This window comes from Homalodisca vitripennis, chromosome 8 (genome assembly GCF_021130785.1).
Source record: "Homalodisca vitripennis isolate AUS2020 chromosome 8, UT_GWSS_2.1, whole genome shotgun sequence".
Classification (NCBI taxonomy): Eukaryota; Metazoa; Arthropoda; class Insecta; order Hemiptera; family Cicadellidae; genus Homalodisca; species Homalodisca vitripennis.
This window is the reverse complement of record NC_060214.1, coordinates 107,458,327-107,478,721: the sequence shown is the minus strand read 5'-3', so window position 1 is coordinate 107,478,721 and position 20,395 is coordinate 107,458,327. Positions and strand designations below refer to the sequence as shown.

General features: G+C 32.2%; 1 protein-coding gene across 1 annotated transcript in view; it reads left to right on the top strand.

Annotated features, from left to right (window-relative positions):
• Positions 1–20,395, top strand: part of LOC124368309 (protein pelota-like) — a 64,414-nt gene that overhangs the window by 42,344 nt on the left and 1,675 nt on the right. The window contains 6 exon segments of the mRNA XM_046825583.1: positions 13,877–13,995; positions 13,998–14,045; positions 14,047–14,075; positions 14,267–14,306; positions 14,308–14,374; positions 14,827–14,909. Of these exon segments, the coding sequence (XP_046681539.1) occupies positions 13,877–13,995; positions 13,998–14,045; positions 14,047–14,075; positions 14,267–14,306; positions 14,308–14,374; positions 14,827–14,909 (386 nt within the window).

The following is a 20,395-nucleotide window of genomic DNA, read 5'->3' as shown; positions in this document are numbered from 1 at the left end:
AAAATTTAAAAAATGAATAAAACCTAACCTAAACAATATACAGTAGTGTAAAAAAACCATAGCATTATTGCTATAACATATGTATGTTTACAAGACAAATTTACCACAAACATACAAAAAATGCTAATAAATGAAATAACTTTTTTAACGAGTTACTAATAATAGTATTTGAATAAAATTTGGCCGTTAATAATAATAATAATAAAAAGTGTAAAAACCAATTGCATTTTGCAATAATAAAAATTTTTATAAATAAAAATATTAAGTATAGGTATATATAATAATTATAAGTGCAGGAATATTAAAATTGTAAAATCAAAATTAGTCCTTAAACCTTTTTGCTGTGTGGTATAATCTAAAACAGTTACCAGCATGTAATCCCGGTTTGTTTGTGCAAGTGTCACAGTACATTCTTGTACTCCTTGTTATCCTTGTTGTTTGTAGATGTTATCTTTGTTTACTATTCCTGTAACAGATAAGCTAAGTAGGGTGGGACCCAGCTGTAGGACAATCAAGATGTTGCTTCATCTCCCCTTTCAATGTCTGAGATAGAGATAACAATATCAGTCAGCAAGTCTAAAAATAAAGGTTGACCTAAACATGATATGCAATTCTCTTACAAATGTGATATAAAGAATTGCATTTAATTCAACTAAAAAATTTATTACTGGTTATTGAAAATATTGCATTTTATTCACTGGTTATTTCTAATTCTGAAAACTTGATTTGGTACCGTATAGATACACCACAAAAAATCATAGAAAATGAAATATGACACAATACGTGCTGCCTGCAATGCAGGCCATTGGAGCGTTCAAGCAAATTAGTATCAGCCTGCATTGCGGGCCATTGGAGCGCAAGGACGAAAAAAATTATTTATGCCGCCGGAGCTAGTTTGAGTATGGCGCTGGCCTGCACTGCAGGCCATTGGAGTGCTGGGACATTCTATAAAATCATTTTATGAAATCCATTGGAGCGCTAAGGGTTAATTATAGTAAACGTGATAAATTTCGACAATTATAAGAAAAGAATCAAATTATATTTATTCGTGAAGACGCTGATTTGAACGAGAGAGGGGATGAGTATTGTTTTGAGTCGGTATCCAGTTTTATACGGAGATTCGGTCTTCTCTCACCAGACTTGAAGCAAGGAGGTTGTGTTGATTCTCCTGGGATAGTAGTGATCTGTTGTATAGTGTATTGAAATTTAATCAAGGATGGGATATTGTTTTAGACTTTTAAAATTATCAAAGCATTGCAAGGTGAGTGAAATTATAATATGTGTTGAGAGTGTGACATTTAATAAATTAATCTCGTGGTCACTTGGTTTGACTTTCTTTGAATATCCCTTTTATAAAAAGTGTGATGGGAGTGATATTAAATTTTGTAATCATTACTTAACATATTTTGGAACCCTGAGATAGACACAGACTTGTCTCTGGTGATAACACCAGAGACGTTCAAATTTAATAAGTTTTGAGTAGTACCAAGGGAATATAGCTAGCATTGGGCAAGATGGCGACCGATACCATGATGAGCAACATGGTACAACAACGTGCCACTGGTGACAAAAGGCGTACAACTACATGGTGAGTCAACAACTCTAAAGAAACCAACTCACAATAAATTGACACAACCACGTGGGGGTGACACACAGCAAATTGATGCAGTCAAGGTAAAGGGCTTTCAGCAAATTATCGCAACCAACGTGGGGGCTCTTATCAAAATGGCGCTATAACCTGGGACTCTCATCAAAATGACACTGCCAAAGTGGGGCACACATCAAAATGGCACCAGAAAGTAGGGCTCTCGTCAAAATGGCGCACCAACTGGAGGGCTCGAACTTCCACAACTAATTTAAGTAGGTTAGTGGTAGCATATTTTAGACTAAGTGAAAATCACTGTTTTTATATAATTGTATTTTCAGGTGTGTGTCTAGAAGAAGTATACAAATTATTGTTAGTCTATAAGTTTGATAACTTTGAACAACCAAGTTATAATATAAATTGGTAAAATTTTCCTGGTAGGCTAGTAAAACAAAAATAAGGCCTAAATTAATAATAGAAATTTTCAAATTAAACATAGGCTACTAAATGGAAGGCGAACAAAATAATGAAGGGCCCGCACCAATATTTAGACCAGTAGAAATAGATCTTCATAGCTCAGGAGATACAGGGTTTTTAGGTTGGTCATCCCCTAATACAGTAGAACAGGAGGTTGTCGACAACAGATGACAGAAATTCATTAGAGAATGAGGTTAGCAGAGTCAGTAGTCCAGTAGGAGTTGATAGGGATGAAGGTCTTATTGCATTCATGAGGACTATGATGAATAGTCTGAATGAAAAGATGGATAAAAATAAAGAGGAGTTAAAGAAAAATAATGAGGAGTTAAAGAAAAATAATGAGGAATTCAATTCAATTCAATTCAAATAATCTTTATTCATATTTGTACATTGAAATACAATAAATAGTGTCACAATTCATCAGACTATATCTAAGTATGTTCCAGATATAATTTTTATCTAAAACCTTATAGTTTAAATGTCTAAATCTATGCTTTAATACATTGTCGAAAAACATTTTAAAATTTCAATTAAGTTGCATGTTGTTTCTTAGGCTATAAAATTCGTCAAATGTATAAAAAGCATTTTTAAAGCAAGAAATTCTTTAGCAATAACCTGAATTTTTTCTGATCATTTATTTCGCCAATTTGTTTTGGAATAAGATTTAAAAACTTTACACCATTATATGTGGTTTTCTTCTTAAACAATTCTAAATTATGATTATCCAAAAACTATTTTATTTTTATTACGTGTGTCGTAATGGTGAATATCATTGTGTGTTAAAAATTTTCCTAAATTAATTTTGACATAAATAATACATTCTAAAATATACAGGCTATGAACTGTTAAAATTTTTAAATCAATGAAATGTTGTCGTACCGAGTCATCATTATGTAAATTTAACATTGCTCTTACAGCTCTTTTTTGGCAAATTAAAATTTTATGGAGATTTTGGTTGGATGTACCTCCATACACACATATTCCGTAAGATACATGCGATTGAACGTGAGCATGGAAATACACTTTTTAATACAGTTAGATTACATAAGTTAGACAACCTTTTTAGAGCATAAATTCCAGAATTAATTTTAGTTAAGACATGGTCAATATGCTGATCCCAACTCAGATGGCTATCAATGTAAATACCTAGGAATTTGGTTTTTAGGAACTTGGGATATGACCTCAGTATCAATATGAATTTGGACTTGGCTATCTTTCCTATTTTGTTTTGTTGTAAACAACATGTAATTAGTCTTTTGAGCGTTTAAGATTAAATTGTTATTAAAAAAGAATTCTTGTAATTTTGATAGTTGAATAAAAGAGTTTATTTCTAGTTCTGTATCTGTCTTTGTAGAGATAATAAGATTGGAGTCATCTGCATAAATGCAGAGTTGGTTTTTTGTTTGGTTAATTTGACTAAGACACCTAGGCATGTATTTTATGTAGCAGATAAATAACAATGGGCCTAAAATTGACCCTTGGGGTACCCCATACTTAGTTATTTCTGGTTTTGATTTATATTTCAAAATTTGGTTGTTGTTTACTTTGGCTATTTCTACAAATTGTTGTCTGTTTGTTAAATAGGATTCAAACCACTTTAAATAATAATTTTTTATTCCTAATTTGTTCAATTTTTGTATCATTTTAATGTGGGAAAATACTGTCAAAAGCTTTTGACAAGTCCATGAAGATTCCAGCTACTTTATTTTTCCTATCCATTGATTCGATAATTGATTCTATAAAGCAAATTAAAGCAGTAATGGTAGATTTGTTTTTTCGGAACCCATGTTGTTCAAAGTCAAAAAGATCATATTTTTCTAAATGTGTCACTAGTCTTAAATACATTGCTTTTTCAAAAATTTTAGAATTAAAGGAAGGACTTGAATGAAAAGATGGATAAAAATAATGAGGGATTAAGGGATCTGAATTATAAAATAGATCAGAATAATGAGGAACTAAAAAAAGGAAATTCAAAGAAGTAATGAGCAGTTTTTTAAAACGAGACATGGAACAGATGAGAGGTGAGTTAAACAATAAAATAGTAGAGACAACGGAGGTTATGAGAGTAGAGATAAATAAAGACTTAAAGAACTTGGAGGAGGGGGTCAGACTTGAAATAAACGAACAAGCTGAGAAAAACAAAGGTGAGAGGAGTAAACTTAAAAGTCAGGTTAGAGGAGAGGTTACAACGGAGATAAAGAAATTAAAAGATAAAAGAGAAGAAGATATGAGGGGAAATTGAGAAAAGGTTTGTACACATTGAGGATGATAAAAAGAAAATAGATCAAAGATTAGAAAAGATAAATAAGAGATTTAAAACAAGATTTAGATTAATTAAATGGTAGGGTATATAGGGACAGAGCTAACTTAGAACTTGATCAGAATACAGAAAATGGTAAGGCGAGTAGGGATGTAGAAAACAAGTCAGTAACGGCAGTAGTTTACAGGAAATAGAGGACATGGGAAATAGGGTAGAAAAATCCCTGAATAAGAGATTGGGAAATTAGAAAACAAACAAACACAACTAGAAAATATGATGAGAAATCAAAGCATGGTGGGCATGAGAATAAGCCAACCAGCAAACACAGAAATATTCTTATTGGAATTTGATCCAATAAAAAATAATGTACATCCTATGGAATTTTTGGAAGCTTGTAAAAAATATATAGAGAAAAATGGAGAAGGATGGGGACTTCCAGGTATTGATAATTTTAAAATATATGAAAAATGAAGCAGGAAAGTGGGGACGACAGCACATAAATAATTGGAAAAACTTTGAACAGTTTTATAGGAGTTTTAACTATTGGTCCATAGGAGAACAGAAAAAATTTGAAAAAGAATTAATGGGTACATACAGGGTTGGATTTTATAATCTAGTAACCTATGTATTGGAATTTTATAATAAAAGCCAGTATTTAGAAACTAGAATTGACATGGGAACATTCCTAGCATATATAAGCAAACATGTTCCTAGAACCATAAGTAGTGCAATTGCTGCAGCCCAAAATGTTGAAAGATCAGAAGATCTAGAAAACCTGTTGAATCAACTTAATATACTCAATACTGACACATATAGAAGTTATGACAGATCATTTGATATGAGAAATGAGACAACCCTCAATAAAAATGTAAATCAATACAAGAATTTAGGACATAGAGATACACCATATAGAGGGACACAAGTTAGAGGGAATATTAGAGGAAATAATTTGACTAGAGTAGGCTCATACTACAATAGGGACACATACAATAGGGAAAGAGTAGAGTTTGAGAATGATAGGAGAAGACAAAGTAATAATAGGGGTAGAGATACAAATGATTATGGAAAGGAGAAAGAAAGGTATGAAAAACAACGAAACGAGGCATCAGAGAGATCAATATGAATATACAAGGGGAAGAGGAAGTATGAGAGGTAATAGATGACTAGAGGAAAACAGGATGGAAAACAAATGGGTAGGACAGGCTAGAATGAAGGAAACGATTGAGAAAAAGGAACCTAATTTTGAGGGATACCAAATGATAGGAGATTCTCAACTTAGGAGATTTGGGGAGAAAAATAATGAATTTAAGAGGTGAAATATAGAGAGAAAGGAGGAAAGAGAATTAACTTATGCATAGGAGGTCAGATAATTGAACAGTTAACCAGAGAGCTAAAACATACAAATAATTTAGAAAAACAGCTAATAGTAATGATAGGTACAAATGATTTATTAAGGGATAAAGAAGTAAAAAACATTTGTAATGATTATGACAAACTAGTAGAGGTTTTACTGGAGAAAGCTGATAAAATAATCTTGGTAACAATTCCACCCATACCAAAGTTAGGTGGGAATGACAGATATCATTTAAATAAACTTGAAAGAATAAATGAACTTATAAAAAGTAAAGAAAATAATGAAAAAAGTTACAGTTTTAGAAGTGGCAGAGAAGTATTATGATAACTATGATAGTACAGACTGTAATGTGAAATTATATGAAAAGGAAATATTCTATAAAGGAAAATGGTGTGAAGATTTAATACATCTGAATAAAGAGGGTCTAACAATTCTAGTAAATGAACTTAGAAATCTGATAAGATCAGATAAGAAAAAATCCGGACTAAGACTAGGGGTGAATACAGCTTTTATACCAGAGAATGACATCTTTGATGAATTGACCAATGAAGATAATTATAATAAAATTCCCATAAAACCAGTAGCAGAAGCACTACCTGAGATACTTGGAAAAATAAATAAAGAGGAGTATCACATGATAATAGATTCAGGAAGCCAGGCGACAATAATGTCAGAAAAGTATTATAATGAGATAAAAGAAAGAAGTGTATTTGAAATTTTAGAGCTGCCGGTAACAAATTTAAGTATAATAGGAGTAACAGGTATTAGAAGTAAAAAGATTGATAAACAGGTCATGATAGAGGTGGAAATAGAGAATAAATTATTTCAAATAAATTTTCTAGTAGTTAAAGCAGTGAACTTGGGAATAATACTAGGATGTGACTTCTTTAGAGAACACAATGCAAAAATTGACTTTGAACATGGTAAGATAAAGTTGGAGGTAGATAAAGAAGTATTAAATGTTGAATTTACTGAATCAAACAGTGAATCAGAGGATATGGAGCACACTTGGGATTGATATTCGCGGCAGTGTTGCAATCCTGGGGGTTGATCCCACGAATTATGAATTTTGTATGTGTATGAATGTGTGCCTGCTGTGCAACTGTATGGAAAGTCGAGTGAAAAATGGATTTAGTTTTTAAGATAAATACCGTAAAAAATTGGTATTATTGACTATTGCAATACAATGTAATATATATTGTCAACGCAATAAAATATATTCTATTCTATTCTATTCTATATAGTCAATGGTATAAAGTTAATTAGGTGCAATTACATAAATACATTAGCAAGTGAAAGATGAGCCTGAAAAATTCTTGGAACAAACATAGAATTTCTATGTAAAACACATACAGAAAATATGAAGGACCAAAGTTTTAATGATGAGAAGGATAAACAGGTTTTAGAAATATTTAGAACATTGTGAAGTAAAGGAAAATGAAGATTTAAATAAATTAAAAAGTATACTGATGAAAAATAAAGATATTTTTTCAGATGAACCAGGTTGTATAAAGAATTATGAGGCCAAATTAAATATAACAAATGAAAAGCCATTTGTAGGAAGATCCTATCCAATACCTTATTCAAAGAGGGATGGTGTAAGAAAGGAAATAGAAAATATGTTGAAAGGAGACATAATAGAGGAGTCTGATAGTCCATATTCTAACCCATTGGTGTGTGTAGTTAAAAAGGATCTGTCATTAAGAATATGTCTAGATAGCAGGAATTTGAATCAACACATAATACCAGATAGGGAATCACCAATAAACATAGATGATGTATTAAAAAAGTTTATAGGAGTCAAATATATGACATCATTAGATTTATCACAAGGATTTCTACAAACACAATTAAGTAAAGAGTCCAGAAAATATGTAGCGTTTGTCTTCGAAGGGAGGAATTTACAATATAAAAGACTACCATATGGTTTGAATGTTAGTACTGCGTTGTTCATTAAAGGGTTAAACAAAGTATTAGGTCATGACTTGACAGAATTTGTAACTACATATGTGGATAATATATTAATCACTTCAAACACATATGAAGAACTAAAACATGTAGAACAGGTCTTAAGTAGATTAAAAGAAGGAGGAATAATAGTCAAATTAAAAAAATCACAATTTTTAAGAAAAGAGATAAATTATTTGGGATACATTATTTCAGCTGAAGGAATTAAAATGGATAAAAATAAAATTGAACAGATAGTGAATTTTTAAACGACCTATAAACATAAAAGAACTACAAATGTTTAATGGATTATGTTTGTATTATGCAAAGTTTCAAAGACATTATGGCTATTTAATAGGACAGTTAAATCATTTATTGAGTAATAAAATAGAATGGAAGTGGACAGAAAAAGAGGAAAAGGCATTTGGACAAATTAAAACAGAATTTTTAAATGCAGTCATTTTTAAAACATCCAGATTTTAACAAACCATTTTATTTAAATACAGATGCAAGTGACCTTAACATTAGTGGAATATTATATCAGTTAGATGAAATCAATGAGGAACAGGTGATATCATTTTATAGCAAGGCTTTAACACAAGCGCAAAAATTTTACACGATCACAGAAAAGGAACTGTTAGCTGTAGTATTAACTTGTAAAAAATTTAGATCATATTTAATAGGACATCCCAGAGTGATAGTGAGAACAGATCATAAAGCATTGACATTCTTAAAAAGTTGTAAATTAACAAATGGTAGATTCTTTGTTTAAAGGTTATTTTTGACGATGGAAGGATTGTGAAGGAAACAGGATTTTTTCGGACATTTGCCATCGTTCAGTGAAAAATGTCATCAAAAATTCCAGGGATTTCGTAGAGAAGTCAAAATCCCTAAAGTTGACTGAAACTGACAAACTGGTAAGTTTTGATGTCGAAAGTCTATTTACAAATGTACCAGTTCCAGAAACTCTCGGAATTATTAAATCACGTCTCAAAGAAGACCAAACATTAAAGGATAGAACTAAACTTCCCGTGCCAGTAATTATGGAACTGTTAGAACTATGCACTCAATGCAATTATTTTGAGTTAGAGGGTAAAATTTACCGTCAAGATGAGGGGATGGCAATGGGTTCTCCACTGTCTCCTATTTTCGCCAATATCTTTATGGAGGAATTCGAGCGAAAAGCTTTGGCTTCAGCTCAGTTCAAACCGAAGATTTGGTGGAGGTATGTGGATGATACCTTTGTTATTTTTTCTCATGGAGACATTGAATTAAATAATTTTTTTGAATCACATTAATAGTATTTCTCCTTCCATCCGCCTCACAATGGAAGTGGAAGTCCAAAACAAGCTTCCCTTTTTGGATGTGTGTGTATTAAGAGATAGGGATGTCCTTAAGACAACTGTTTTTCGAAAGATAACACACACAGGAAAATATTTAAATTATCAATCCAACCATCAAAAATCTGTCAAAGAAGGAGTAGCCTACTCGTTGTTTGATAGAGCAAAGAGCTTGTGCTCAGATAAAGATTGGACTAAAAGAAGAATTTAAGAAAATTGAATCGGATCTCAGAAGCAATGGATACCCTCAATTAGTAATTAATAAGTGCAAACGAACCAAAAGAATCATTTCCTGAGTCAGAAAAACAGAATTGTGATAAATTTGCGTTTATGTCAATCCCTTATGTGCCGGGGATTATCGGAGAAAAATTAGAAGAGTAGTAGGTAGAAAGTACAACATTAGAACTGCGCGTTTAAAACACACAACACTCTTAGACAAAGTCTCGTAAAAACAAAACCAAAAAATGGCACACAGGATTCCAAAAACTGTGTTTACAGTATAAAATGTAGCTGCAATAGAGAATACATAGGCGAGACAAAAAGACCACTAAACGTAAGGATAAAAGAACACAAAGAAAACACGAGAAAGGGTTTCACAGAGAAGTCAAAAATTGCACACCATTGTTGGTCCGAAGACCATCATATGAATTGGGATGAAGCCCACATAATACATCGGGAACCACATTTTCTTCAAAAGGAAATTAATTGAGGCAACATACATTAAATTGGCAGACCAACCAATCAGTCAACCATCAGTCGAGATTAGGCCGCTTTTGGTTGCCAATTCTAAAAAATGAACTAAAGAGAAAACCAAAAGTATCAAACGGATCGGATATTTGTAATAAACCAATGCGGAGTCACAATATGGTTTTAAGAAGTTCATCTCGCATGAACCAATAATAACGAAAGGGCCCATTCCTGTTCCCTTCCCATGTATTTTCCGCCATCTTGTTTTAGCCAGCCGTCACGATTGCCATTGGCTAGTCCCTCTGGTCAGTCGTAAGTGGTCAGTAGACGAGTGAAGACGCATTGTGACCTGTATTCCGTAGTTTAGTTTTTAATGATTAGTGTTTTTGTATAGTTTTGTATTAAGTGCATGTCTTTAGTGTGTTAGTGAAGTTGACAACAACATGTAGGTTGTGATTCCTGACTTAGGCGTGCCACAACGCTTTAGTAAGATTTGTTTATTTTAACTTAGTTTGTAATTATGTATTAGGTTAGTTCTTTACCTGAAGAAGAGATCAGATTGCAGATCTCGAAACGTAGTGTTACTGTTTTCTTGTTTCACTAAACGATGGCAAATGTCCCGAAAAAATCCTGTTTCCTTCACAAATGGTAGATTGTTGAGATGGGCTTTAGCATTACAAGAGTTTAATCTTGAAATAGAATTTGTTAAAGGGAAAGAGAACATTCCAGCAGACATACTGTCAAGGATTACACAGAAAGATAGTCAGAATTCAGTAGAAAAATACAGTATCAAGGTTTTGTACAACAAAATTGATTTAGGTTTTAAAGATAGTGAGATAAAGAAAATATTAAAGAATCTAGATAAAAAAAACAAGAACAGGATGAGTATTTGAGAGATATAAAAAATATCTTAAATGACAGCGAAGGAGTTCATTATGGAAAAATAAATAAAATATTTATGGAGTATAGAGGAATAATTTTTAAGAGAGAAAGGATGAAAAATGGTGATGTATGGAAAGTATGTATTCCAGAAGGTATTAAAAAGGATTTAGTTAATTTTACACATTTAAAATATGGACATTTAGGAGGTCATAAAATATTTAATATACTTAAAGAGTATTGTATTTTCAAGAATATGGAAAGAAGTGTAAAGGAACAGTTAAAAAAGTGTATATTGTGCCAAAAGAGTAAACATGGGAATGTAAGACAAGAAGGTAGACAAATGAATATAATATCGCAGAATGTGCTAGACTTGATGTAAATAGATTAGTATAGGATTGTATAAATATTTAGAATAAGATGTGACAAGGATAATGTAATATAGTATATATAGTGTATGTAATATGTTTCCAGTAGGAGATGACAATATAAGGATATTACAATATTGTTTATCAGTAAGAATATATTTAGGATTTTTACAAGGTATTTGTGTATTATTATAACTTGTGAGTGTATAATCTAATAGAGTTAACTTGTATTGAACATTATGTTATGTGAAATGGACACATTAAACATTATATTCAAAACGTATAGAGGTTACATGTATTCAATTTAAAAATATTTAAAACTTTAGTACTGTTCTTATTTTTATATATATATATATATATATATATATATATATATATATATATATATATATATATATATATATAAATATATATATATATATTCATTGATATTTGTATTAATTGTAATTTGTGCAATTGATTTATATGTACACTGTAATTTGTGTAATCATTTAATATTAATTGTAATTTGTGTAGCTGATTTATATATTCATTGATATTTGTATTAATTGTAATTTGTGTAATTGATTTATATGTACACTGTAATTTGTGTAAACATTTAAATACATTGTAATTTGTGTAATATGATTGTAAGCATTTGCTTTGATATTTTACTTTCTTTTAAATGAATACTTTTAAACAAAATTATCAAGAAATTTAAATAATAGCTTAATTGGACAAAAATTTAAAAGATTTAATTGGAGGAGAAATATAAACTGATAACAAATATGTGATCAATTTATATTTGGGGGTTGTGTAAACAGGTCAAATTATGACATTTGAATATTCGCGGGGAATTGGCAGACTGTGACGTCAGTGAATCGGCAGACTGTGACGTCAGTGAATCACATGTTGTCGGAATTGAGATTTATTTAATAACGAAGACATTTATTGAAACTTTATACGGGAAAAGATTTGATTAATTAAAATGAAGTAAACATAACCAAAATTCGTGTTTTACAAAAACATTAAATAGAATTACGCAGAAGAGCCAATTGTGGTATGAATGACTTGTAAATTTATGACGTCATAAAGCACATGTTGCTAAAAATTTAAATAAAAAGCTTTGAAAAATTAATAAAAAGAAAATAGAAATACTTAAATTGATTAATTATAGTAAACGTGATAAATTTCGACAATTATAAGAAAAGAATCAAATTATATTTATTCGTGAAGACGCTGATTTGAACGAGAGAGGGGATGAGTATTGTTTTGAGTCGGTATCCAGTTTTATACGGAGATTCGGTCTTCTCTCACCAGACTTGAAGCAAGGAGGTTGTGTTGATTCTCCTGGGATAGTAGTGATCTGTTGTATAGTGTATTGAAATTTAATCAAGGATGGGATATTGTTTTAGACTTTTAAATTATCAAAGCATTGCAAGGTGAGTGAAATTATAATATGTGTTGAGAGTGTGACATTTAATAAATTAATCTCGTGGTCACTTGGTTTGACTTTCTTTGAATATCCCTTTTATAAAAAGTGTGATGGAGTGATATTAAATTTTGTAATCATTACTTAACATATTTTGGAACCCTGAGATAGACACAGACTTGTCTCTGGTGATAACACCAGAGACGTTCAAATTTAATAAGTTTTGAGTAGTACCAAGGGAATATAGCTAGCATTGGGCAAGATGGCGACCGATACCATGATGAGCAACATGGTACAACAACGTGCCACTGGTGACAAAAGGCGTACAACTACATGGTGAGTCAACAACTCTAAAGAACCGACTCACAATAAATTGACACAACCACGTGGGGGTGGACACACAGCAAATTGATGCAGTCAAGGTGAAGGGCTTTCAGCAAATTATCGCAACCAACGTGGGGGCTCTTATCAAAATGGCGCTATAACCTGGGACTCTCATCAAAATGAACACTGCCAAAGTGGGGCACACATCAAAATGGCACCAGAAAGTAGGGCTCTCATCAAAATGGCGCCCCAACAGTATTATTAATGAATACCATTAACAGAAATTTCCATGTTCACCAACTACATCACATTATTTTACAGTCCTAAACAACTTAATGTAGATTATTAGAACTGTTTTTTATTATTATTATAAACACTGTATTTTGTTATCTAATTACTGCTAAAGATGAGAATGCAACACAAAAAATTCCAGACTAATCTATTCCTATGTAAAATGTGGGTTTTTTAATAAAAAAAAACAAATATCAGTATTGGCAACAAAGAGTGTGAGGAAATATTAATACCTCTTAATCATTAACCCTTGTGCTGAGTTTCCAACAGTGCTGTGATAGTTTGCTGCCAGGTTTATTGTCTACCAACAGAGCCAAAGCGAAGACAAGTCAGCACACATGTAGCCGTGTTTCTCACCCACCATGATCAACTTCTGTGATATCTTAATTTACCAAACAGCTGTAAAAATCTCCAGATTCATCATGTGAGGGCCGTGGATGATAAATTGAATTCATATCACAATCATCATCATTCTTAGAAAAATCACACTGGCTGAATGCCTAAATTCAGATTCAGACAAATCTAAAATTTCCATCTTTATTATAAACTAGTTCCTGCTATACCGACTGAAGCGCAATTAAAATATAAATTAGAAAACTTGTGGTAGCAACTTTAAACACTATATAACAATAACATTCCGTTTATAAAAATCCAGGTAAAACTTCACCTTTGTGCTTTTTGTAGTAGTGTCTTAGTTGACCATCAGAGTGTAGAAGCAATTAAACAGCTCTACTGTGTAGTTGAAGTAGTCAAATAAACTTTACTAGAGGACAATGTGTGTATCATCAGGCCTTTTGGGAAACGTTGAATAAAACGGGTGTGCCAGTCAAGGTTTTTGTAAATCCAACCTCAGGTCTATCCCTACTTAAAAGGACTAGCCATGTGACGGAAAAAAAAGTGTTTCTTGAATGACCTCGATATAATTTCCTCCCGTTGATTGCTGGTTGTTGCAGAAGTGCTTATGGACCCGGCAAGTGACAGCCAAGATGGCCCGACACCAAGGCTCTGGGGTGAGGTGAAGGCGCTGGAAACCTTCTACACCACCCTGCAGGACAGAGCCTGCCAAAGCCTTCCTATGGAGTGAAACACGTTGAAGCTGCCAATGAGAGCCAAGCGATCGAAAACACTTCTCATCTCCGACAACCTGTTCAGGTAAAGTACTTTGGACGAGGTGTTATTTTCTCTGCTAGTTGATAAGGCATGGTGAACTTTGTTATAAATACGTCTGGTGTGTGAGCAAAAGAAAAGTACCTAAATTAGTGAGTTGGTATTGGAGTGATTTTGTTGGAGCCCAATAGTGTAAAAAATATAATTTGTCTATGGAGGATTATGTTGTGTTGTAGATGTCAAGATGTACAAGAGCGCAAACGCTACGTCAGCCTACGTGGACAGTGTCAGAGACAGTGGGGGAGATGTTAAGGTGTTCTCTAGTATGCACGTCTCGGGTGAACGTAAGTACTTATAGATGTAGAAACGTACTAAGTTGAACTTAAGTGGGTTATTTCAGCTTTTATTTTCTCTCAGCTACATTGGTAATTTCCCTCATTGAAGGAAATGTAATGGTCTAGGAACAAAATAATGGGTTATCAAAATTATTGAAAGGCCCAAATTGGATGATAACACAACTACTAAGTGCTATTGTCTGGGCGAACATAACTAAGTGCCCATGTTGTAAAGGCGTTGCTCCTAAATTGCAATATGCACTATGCAAATATTTCTCTATAATATAAAAGCATTTAATTGCTCAGTTTTCCATTAAACATCGATCAGTACACATGCAAACTTTTTCAATATTTGTAACTTTTTTTTTCAACTTCAGAAAAAATATATAGGAATTAAGTACACTAATTAGCATACTCAATAAATAAAAAATAAAATTTGTTTATTGTGTCGTGTGTTTCAGAGCTGATGCAGTTGACAGGAGTGGCAGCTATTTTACGCTTTCCGATGCCAGACTTGGACGAACGAAGACGGAAAGAGAGGGAAGTGACTCAGATTAACTTTCCTGCGTCTCAATTTCCGGACAAAATATTATTCCCATTTACCTTTCTTTTATTTATTTGTTGAATTGTTTTAACGTTGAAATGTTTGTTAGCTTGTATAATATAAAAGAGACTATATGTAAAAAAAAAAATCAATTACTGAATATTGAAATGTAATTTCAGCTGATTTCTGGAACTCTGGTTGTCAGATATTTTGATATTAAGTGTGGTAAAGGCTGAAGTATGTGTCGTCAACTCTCACGAGTGCATGTTATGGAAAAGTATTATATTTAAATTGTCCTATAGCTTAGTTGTAATCATGGCTGATTTTGATGGAAGACTACATATAGATTCTCACCTATTTTGTTATTTATTTTTGTGTACTGATTAATATTTATATTTATTCATCACAATTTGAACCTGAAATGGTATTGTAACAATTAAATAATAATAAATATTGTACAAATTAATTAAAAGAACGATTAAAGATATATACCCTTAATTGAAATAATGAACTTCTTACTTAAGATTTACCTTGAAACGTAAAGTGGAAAATAGTTTTTTTATTCCATTTATTTTATTTATATTTTAAAGTTAATAATTTGTTAAATATTATTAAAAGACCTGTTGACAACTTACACATATATAATGGCTGTGATAGTATTTGCTATTTGAATGATAATAGTTTTATCGGTACATCATAATCAAAAATATCTATCATGCTAGAATGAATTGTGTTCTATTTTTAAACAATTCATTTCTTGAGCTTGTAAATAGGTTACAACTTTAATAAATGTCATGGTAGTAAAATACATTCTTCATTTTCTGTAAAGAACTTTAAAGATCTGAAAGTATGATTAAAATTGATAATTATGTGTTTTGTTTTTTACATAGTATCAATACAGTGAATTTACATAATATTAACAATAAATCTAGAGTAATTTCATAGCAAATTACTCAAAATAGTGTATTACACTATGTGTACAATAATGTGCATCTTCAATATACTCCATATAATACATAGATTTGAACATAATAAGCAAGCTATTCCTTATATTCTGTATACTAGTATCAAAGCAGAGAATGATTAGCCAAATGTGTAATTGAATACGGGAGATTATTAGTTATTAAAATCCAAATATCTTTGTTTATTGGTTTTTTTTTTTTTTTTTTTTTTTTTTTTTTTTTTTTTTTTTTTTTTTTTTTTACATACCATTATTTTATATACACATTCAAAAAAAATAACTTTAGAAAACTAGCTTTGCATAGAGTGTTGATATATTAATGTTGGAATCACAGTAAAGTACCTTAGTAATTGGAATTTACAATAGCAATCCTCGTTAAACAAGGGTGTAATGTCTTTTGTTTGCTATGTACATTTGTGTAAGGTTGAAGATCATTTTTCATTTTTACTGATTTATATTGATTACTATAGTCCACCTATGCATTTTACATGTACATATATTAAAAACATATTTTAAAAAACTCCTTAGTAAATTTCTTATGTTTTATTGTTTATTTAAATCTTAAAGACTGTCCAAAGTAAAAGTTATAGGCCTGTATAGCCGTTATGTATTATACAATGAGCATTGTTTTGTGTATTGTAATGATGTTGCAGATAATAATCATGATTGTAAATAATGTGACATGTACAAACATAATATCAATACAAAATTTCAACTTGGCATTGAGGTTGTTTATTTCCTATTTAACCTGTAGGCTAAGTAGTTTTTGTTAGATGTCTGGAATTAGATGTCCTGAAATGTTTAGAGACAAATATGAGAATAGAGATTTTAGATCCTCTTTGTTCTGAAATTTTTGCAAATCTGAGGAGAATCGATATGTACATTCACATACCGTGGGGGAAACTAATATGAGAGTAGAGGTTTCAGATCCTCTTTGTACTGAAATTTTGCAAATCTGTTAAGTAATCGTTTGCACTTCACACAGTTCAACAACAACAACAACAAAAAACAACATTAACAAAGGTTATGGTGAAATGTTATCAATGTATTCTATTAAGGTATTATATTAACATGAACATGAACTCCATCATCTTGAAATGCAAATTTAAATGGTAATAAGCATATTAGTGGTTTCTAAAAATGTGTGATTTAATTTTGGTGTAATCAATTCTTGTATTACTGTATGATGGTCAATGTATTGTAGATCCATCCTGCAACCTTAAAGATAACGCTGTATTAAAAGTTGCAGAAACAAACACTTGTAATAAATACGAGGGGTGATCAAAAAGTTCCAGGGCTTTTTATATAGTATGAGAATGAAATTATGCATAGCGATGCAGTTGGCAGCATTGTATTTTTAGACTCAAAAGTAACACAGCTGTTGTTTTATGGATTTTGACTTATTTCTTGTTTAATGAAAATGAAAGAAGAGTAACGTGTTTTGTGTGAAGTTTTGAGTGAACAGAACTTTATCTGAAACATTTTTGATGTTACAAGATGCTTTTGGTGAAGATTGTTTAAGGCCAATCAAGTTGTCATCAGTAGTACAAGAGGTTTAAAGATAGCCGAACATCCACTCGTTCCGGATGTCCTTCAACGATTGAAAATGGTTGCTAAAGTGAACGCTTCTCATACAATCGACCGTCGACTAAACATTTCGTGAAATGTCAGAAGAATGTAAAAATTTCATTTACTTCATATCAAAAAGTTTTAACTGAAAAACTTCAAATGCGTTGTGTTGCGGTAAAATTTGTTCCAAAACTGTTGATCAAAGACCACAAACAACTCCAAATTCAGGTTTCTGAGGAACTTCTTGAAATGGCAAATGACGACGAGAGCTTCTTGTACATGTTATTACAGTAGATGAGATTTGGTTATGATGTGGAAACAAAAGCCCAATCATCACACAATGGACATCAAAAGGCTCTCCAAGACCCAAAAAAGCTTGTCAAGTCAAATAAAATGTGAAGATCATGCTTATGGGTTTTCTTTGACTGTAAAGACGTTGTCTACTAAATTCACTTCCACAAGGTCAGACAATTAATCGTTTTGTTTATCTTGAAACCCTTAGACAATTACTTTGAGAAGAGACCTGAGCTGTGGCAAAGTGGTGATTGAGTTCCAGGGGCGCACCCAGAATTTTGGTTTGGGGGGGGCTTCGGCTTCCAAGTATAAAATGTACGCCTATAGTTTTCCATTACATGACCTTCAATGACCAGTAATATATAATTAGTTGGCCTATAACATATCGAACTACAATAATGTAACATTTGGTATCATCACTGTATTACATGATCATTAGATAATTGAGTAAGCTAAAACCAACTGTCTGTGGCCTGTTTTCATAATCAACTTACAAGTTAATCTTATTAGAGAAAAATTTAAGTTAATTAGGCTACTATTACATTAAACCAGCTTTTAGCTCAATTAAAACCTTATTAAAATTACAAGTTAAAGCTTTATATTGATTTTTATTATGAAATGTCATCCTGGAATAAGTTGGACTGTCATTAATTAGTTTTAAGTTTTCAAGGAAAGAAATAATACATTTAAATTACAAATGTAAATTTAATGATTACAAAATGAGATGTAAGTTAAAGTTAAAAATATTTACAAGACAAAATCTAGACGTCTGGTCGATTTTTTGAGAACAGAAACTACCTCTGTATTGGTCACTTCTATTTCACGGTGAATATTCAAAGCCGCCAGTCCACTCAGTCTGTTAGCACCCATGGTATTCCTTAGATAGGTCTTGAGTCTACGTAATGTTGAGAACGACCTTTCTGCTGTACTCGTAGTTACAGGGATAGTGCACAATGGGGGGTGGGGGGGGGGGGGGGTGGGGGGGGGGGGGGGTGGGGGGGGGGGGGGGTGGGGGGGGGGGGGGGTGGGGGGGGGGGGGGGTGGGGGGGGGGGGGCCCAAAGTTTTTTTTTACAAAAAAAATGTAAATGTAACAGGCAATGTATAAATCCCAGGAGCTCAACATGGTCATCACATTTGCGGAGAGTCCATTTATCGGATTTATACAATAAAAAACAAACTCTGGAGTAGTAGCTTAATTGATGAGAACGAACGAGCGTATGCATTATTGAAAGTGAAATGTAGACAACACCCAATCCCTAATAACAAAGACCTAATTCTGATAATTATGCAACATACCAAATATCATTGTTTGACTATCTAAGTTCCTTACAGATATGATCAACCAGGGATGGAAAAAAAACTATTATTTAGAATATTAATAAACTAATGTAAATCTACAAACCATCATGCCTGAAAAATATAAAATGTTATTCTTTTATTCGATAAATCAACAGGCCTTTTAACATCACATCCAATTTTATCAACACCACGGCCTACACATGAACAAAATTTGGTAAAAGAATTTTTTGTGTAACTGAGATGTTGCATTTACATGTCACCTGACAAAGTCAAATATGGATTCTACAATTCAACAGATAAGGCACGAATCTACAAACCCTGTGGAAAAGAAAACTCGTCTGATATCTCGTGCAACTTACGAGCTGGGTGAATGCGGGGTATGTAAAAACTCTTGCTCTTGCAAACACAATCACAGATTTCCACGGGGATGGGCCACCCCCTCGACTGGAGGAGAAAGTGGCAAGAGAGAACCCTACACTGTGCCCTCGGTACACTCCAGACCTGAAACCAACCCAAGGTCAAGACAAAAATACAAGGGACTTGTGGAATTTCAGTCCGAAAGGGGGACAAAATAATAGGAGCTGGACCTTGTAGAATCCAATAGTCATTTTTCTTTGTAGTTAAATTTATTACAAAGCAGATAATCTGGTTTTTCAATCACTGTTTAATAGAAGTAATAAGTAATCTCAAATACATTTAATCAATCTAAAATGTCAGCGGAATAATATAAAAGGTATCAACAGCCAGAAACATTAGTTGACATTCAGTCTCATCTCAACGAACTTGAAATGTAATTGATCGTTAAATTGATTCTCAAGGCATTTAAAAACTAACTTTGAAGGGCACTAAAGCCACTGATATTTTATGTTTAAAAGTGAATAATGGCTTGAGAGGATAAGTGAAAAATTTCAATTGTATGTTGCTAATAGTTTCATCGCTGGGTTCCTCCTTTATTGTCGCATAACCTTCTCACATTCAACAGAGGCTCTTCAATTTTACTAAAGGAATCTTTAAAAAAATATGAAATAATTGATCGTCCCGCTGAATTCTGTAATGATTTTGTTTTGAGTCCTATGTTAAATTAGGGCCTATAGAATATGATTTTATTATTGTGTGTTACAATATTAGAACATCCCCAATTCCTGAGCTTTTTTATTTGCCTTTTGTATGAATAAATTTAGGAAACACCATATTAGTAGGATTTAATAATGACGATAGCCACATATAGTCCTTTTGACCCTTGGGTTGGTGGACCTTAAACATGTTAATATCTTAGAACTGAATTAGAGCCACAATGTGCTCAGTAACTTCTTGAGTCGATTCTTAGATCCAAACGAAATTTATATGAACACGAATAGCCTG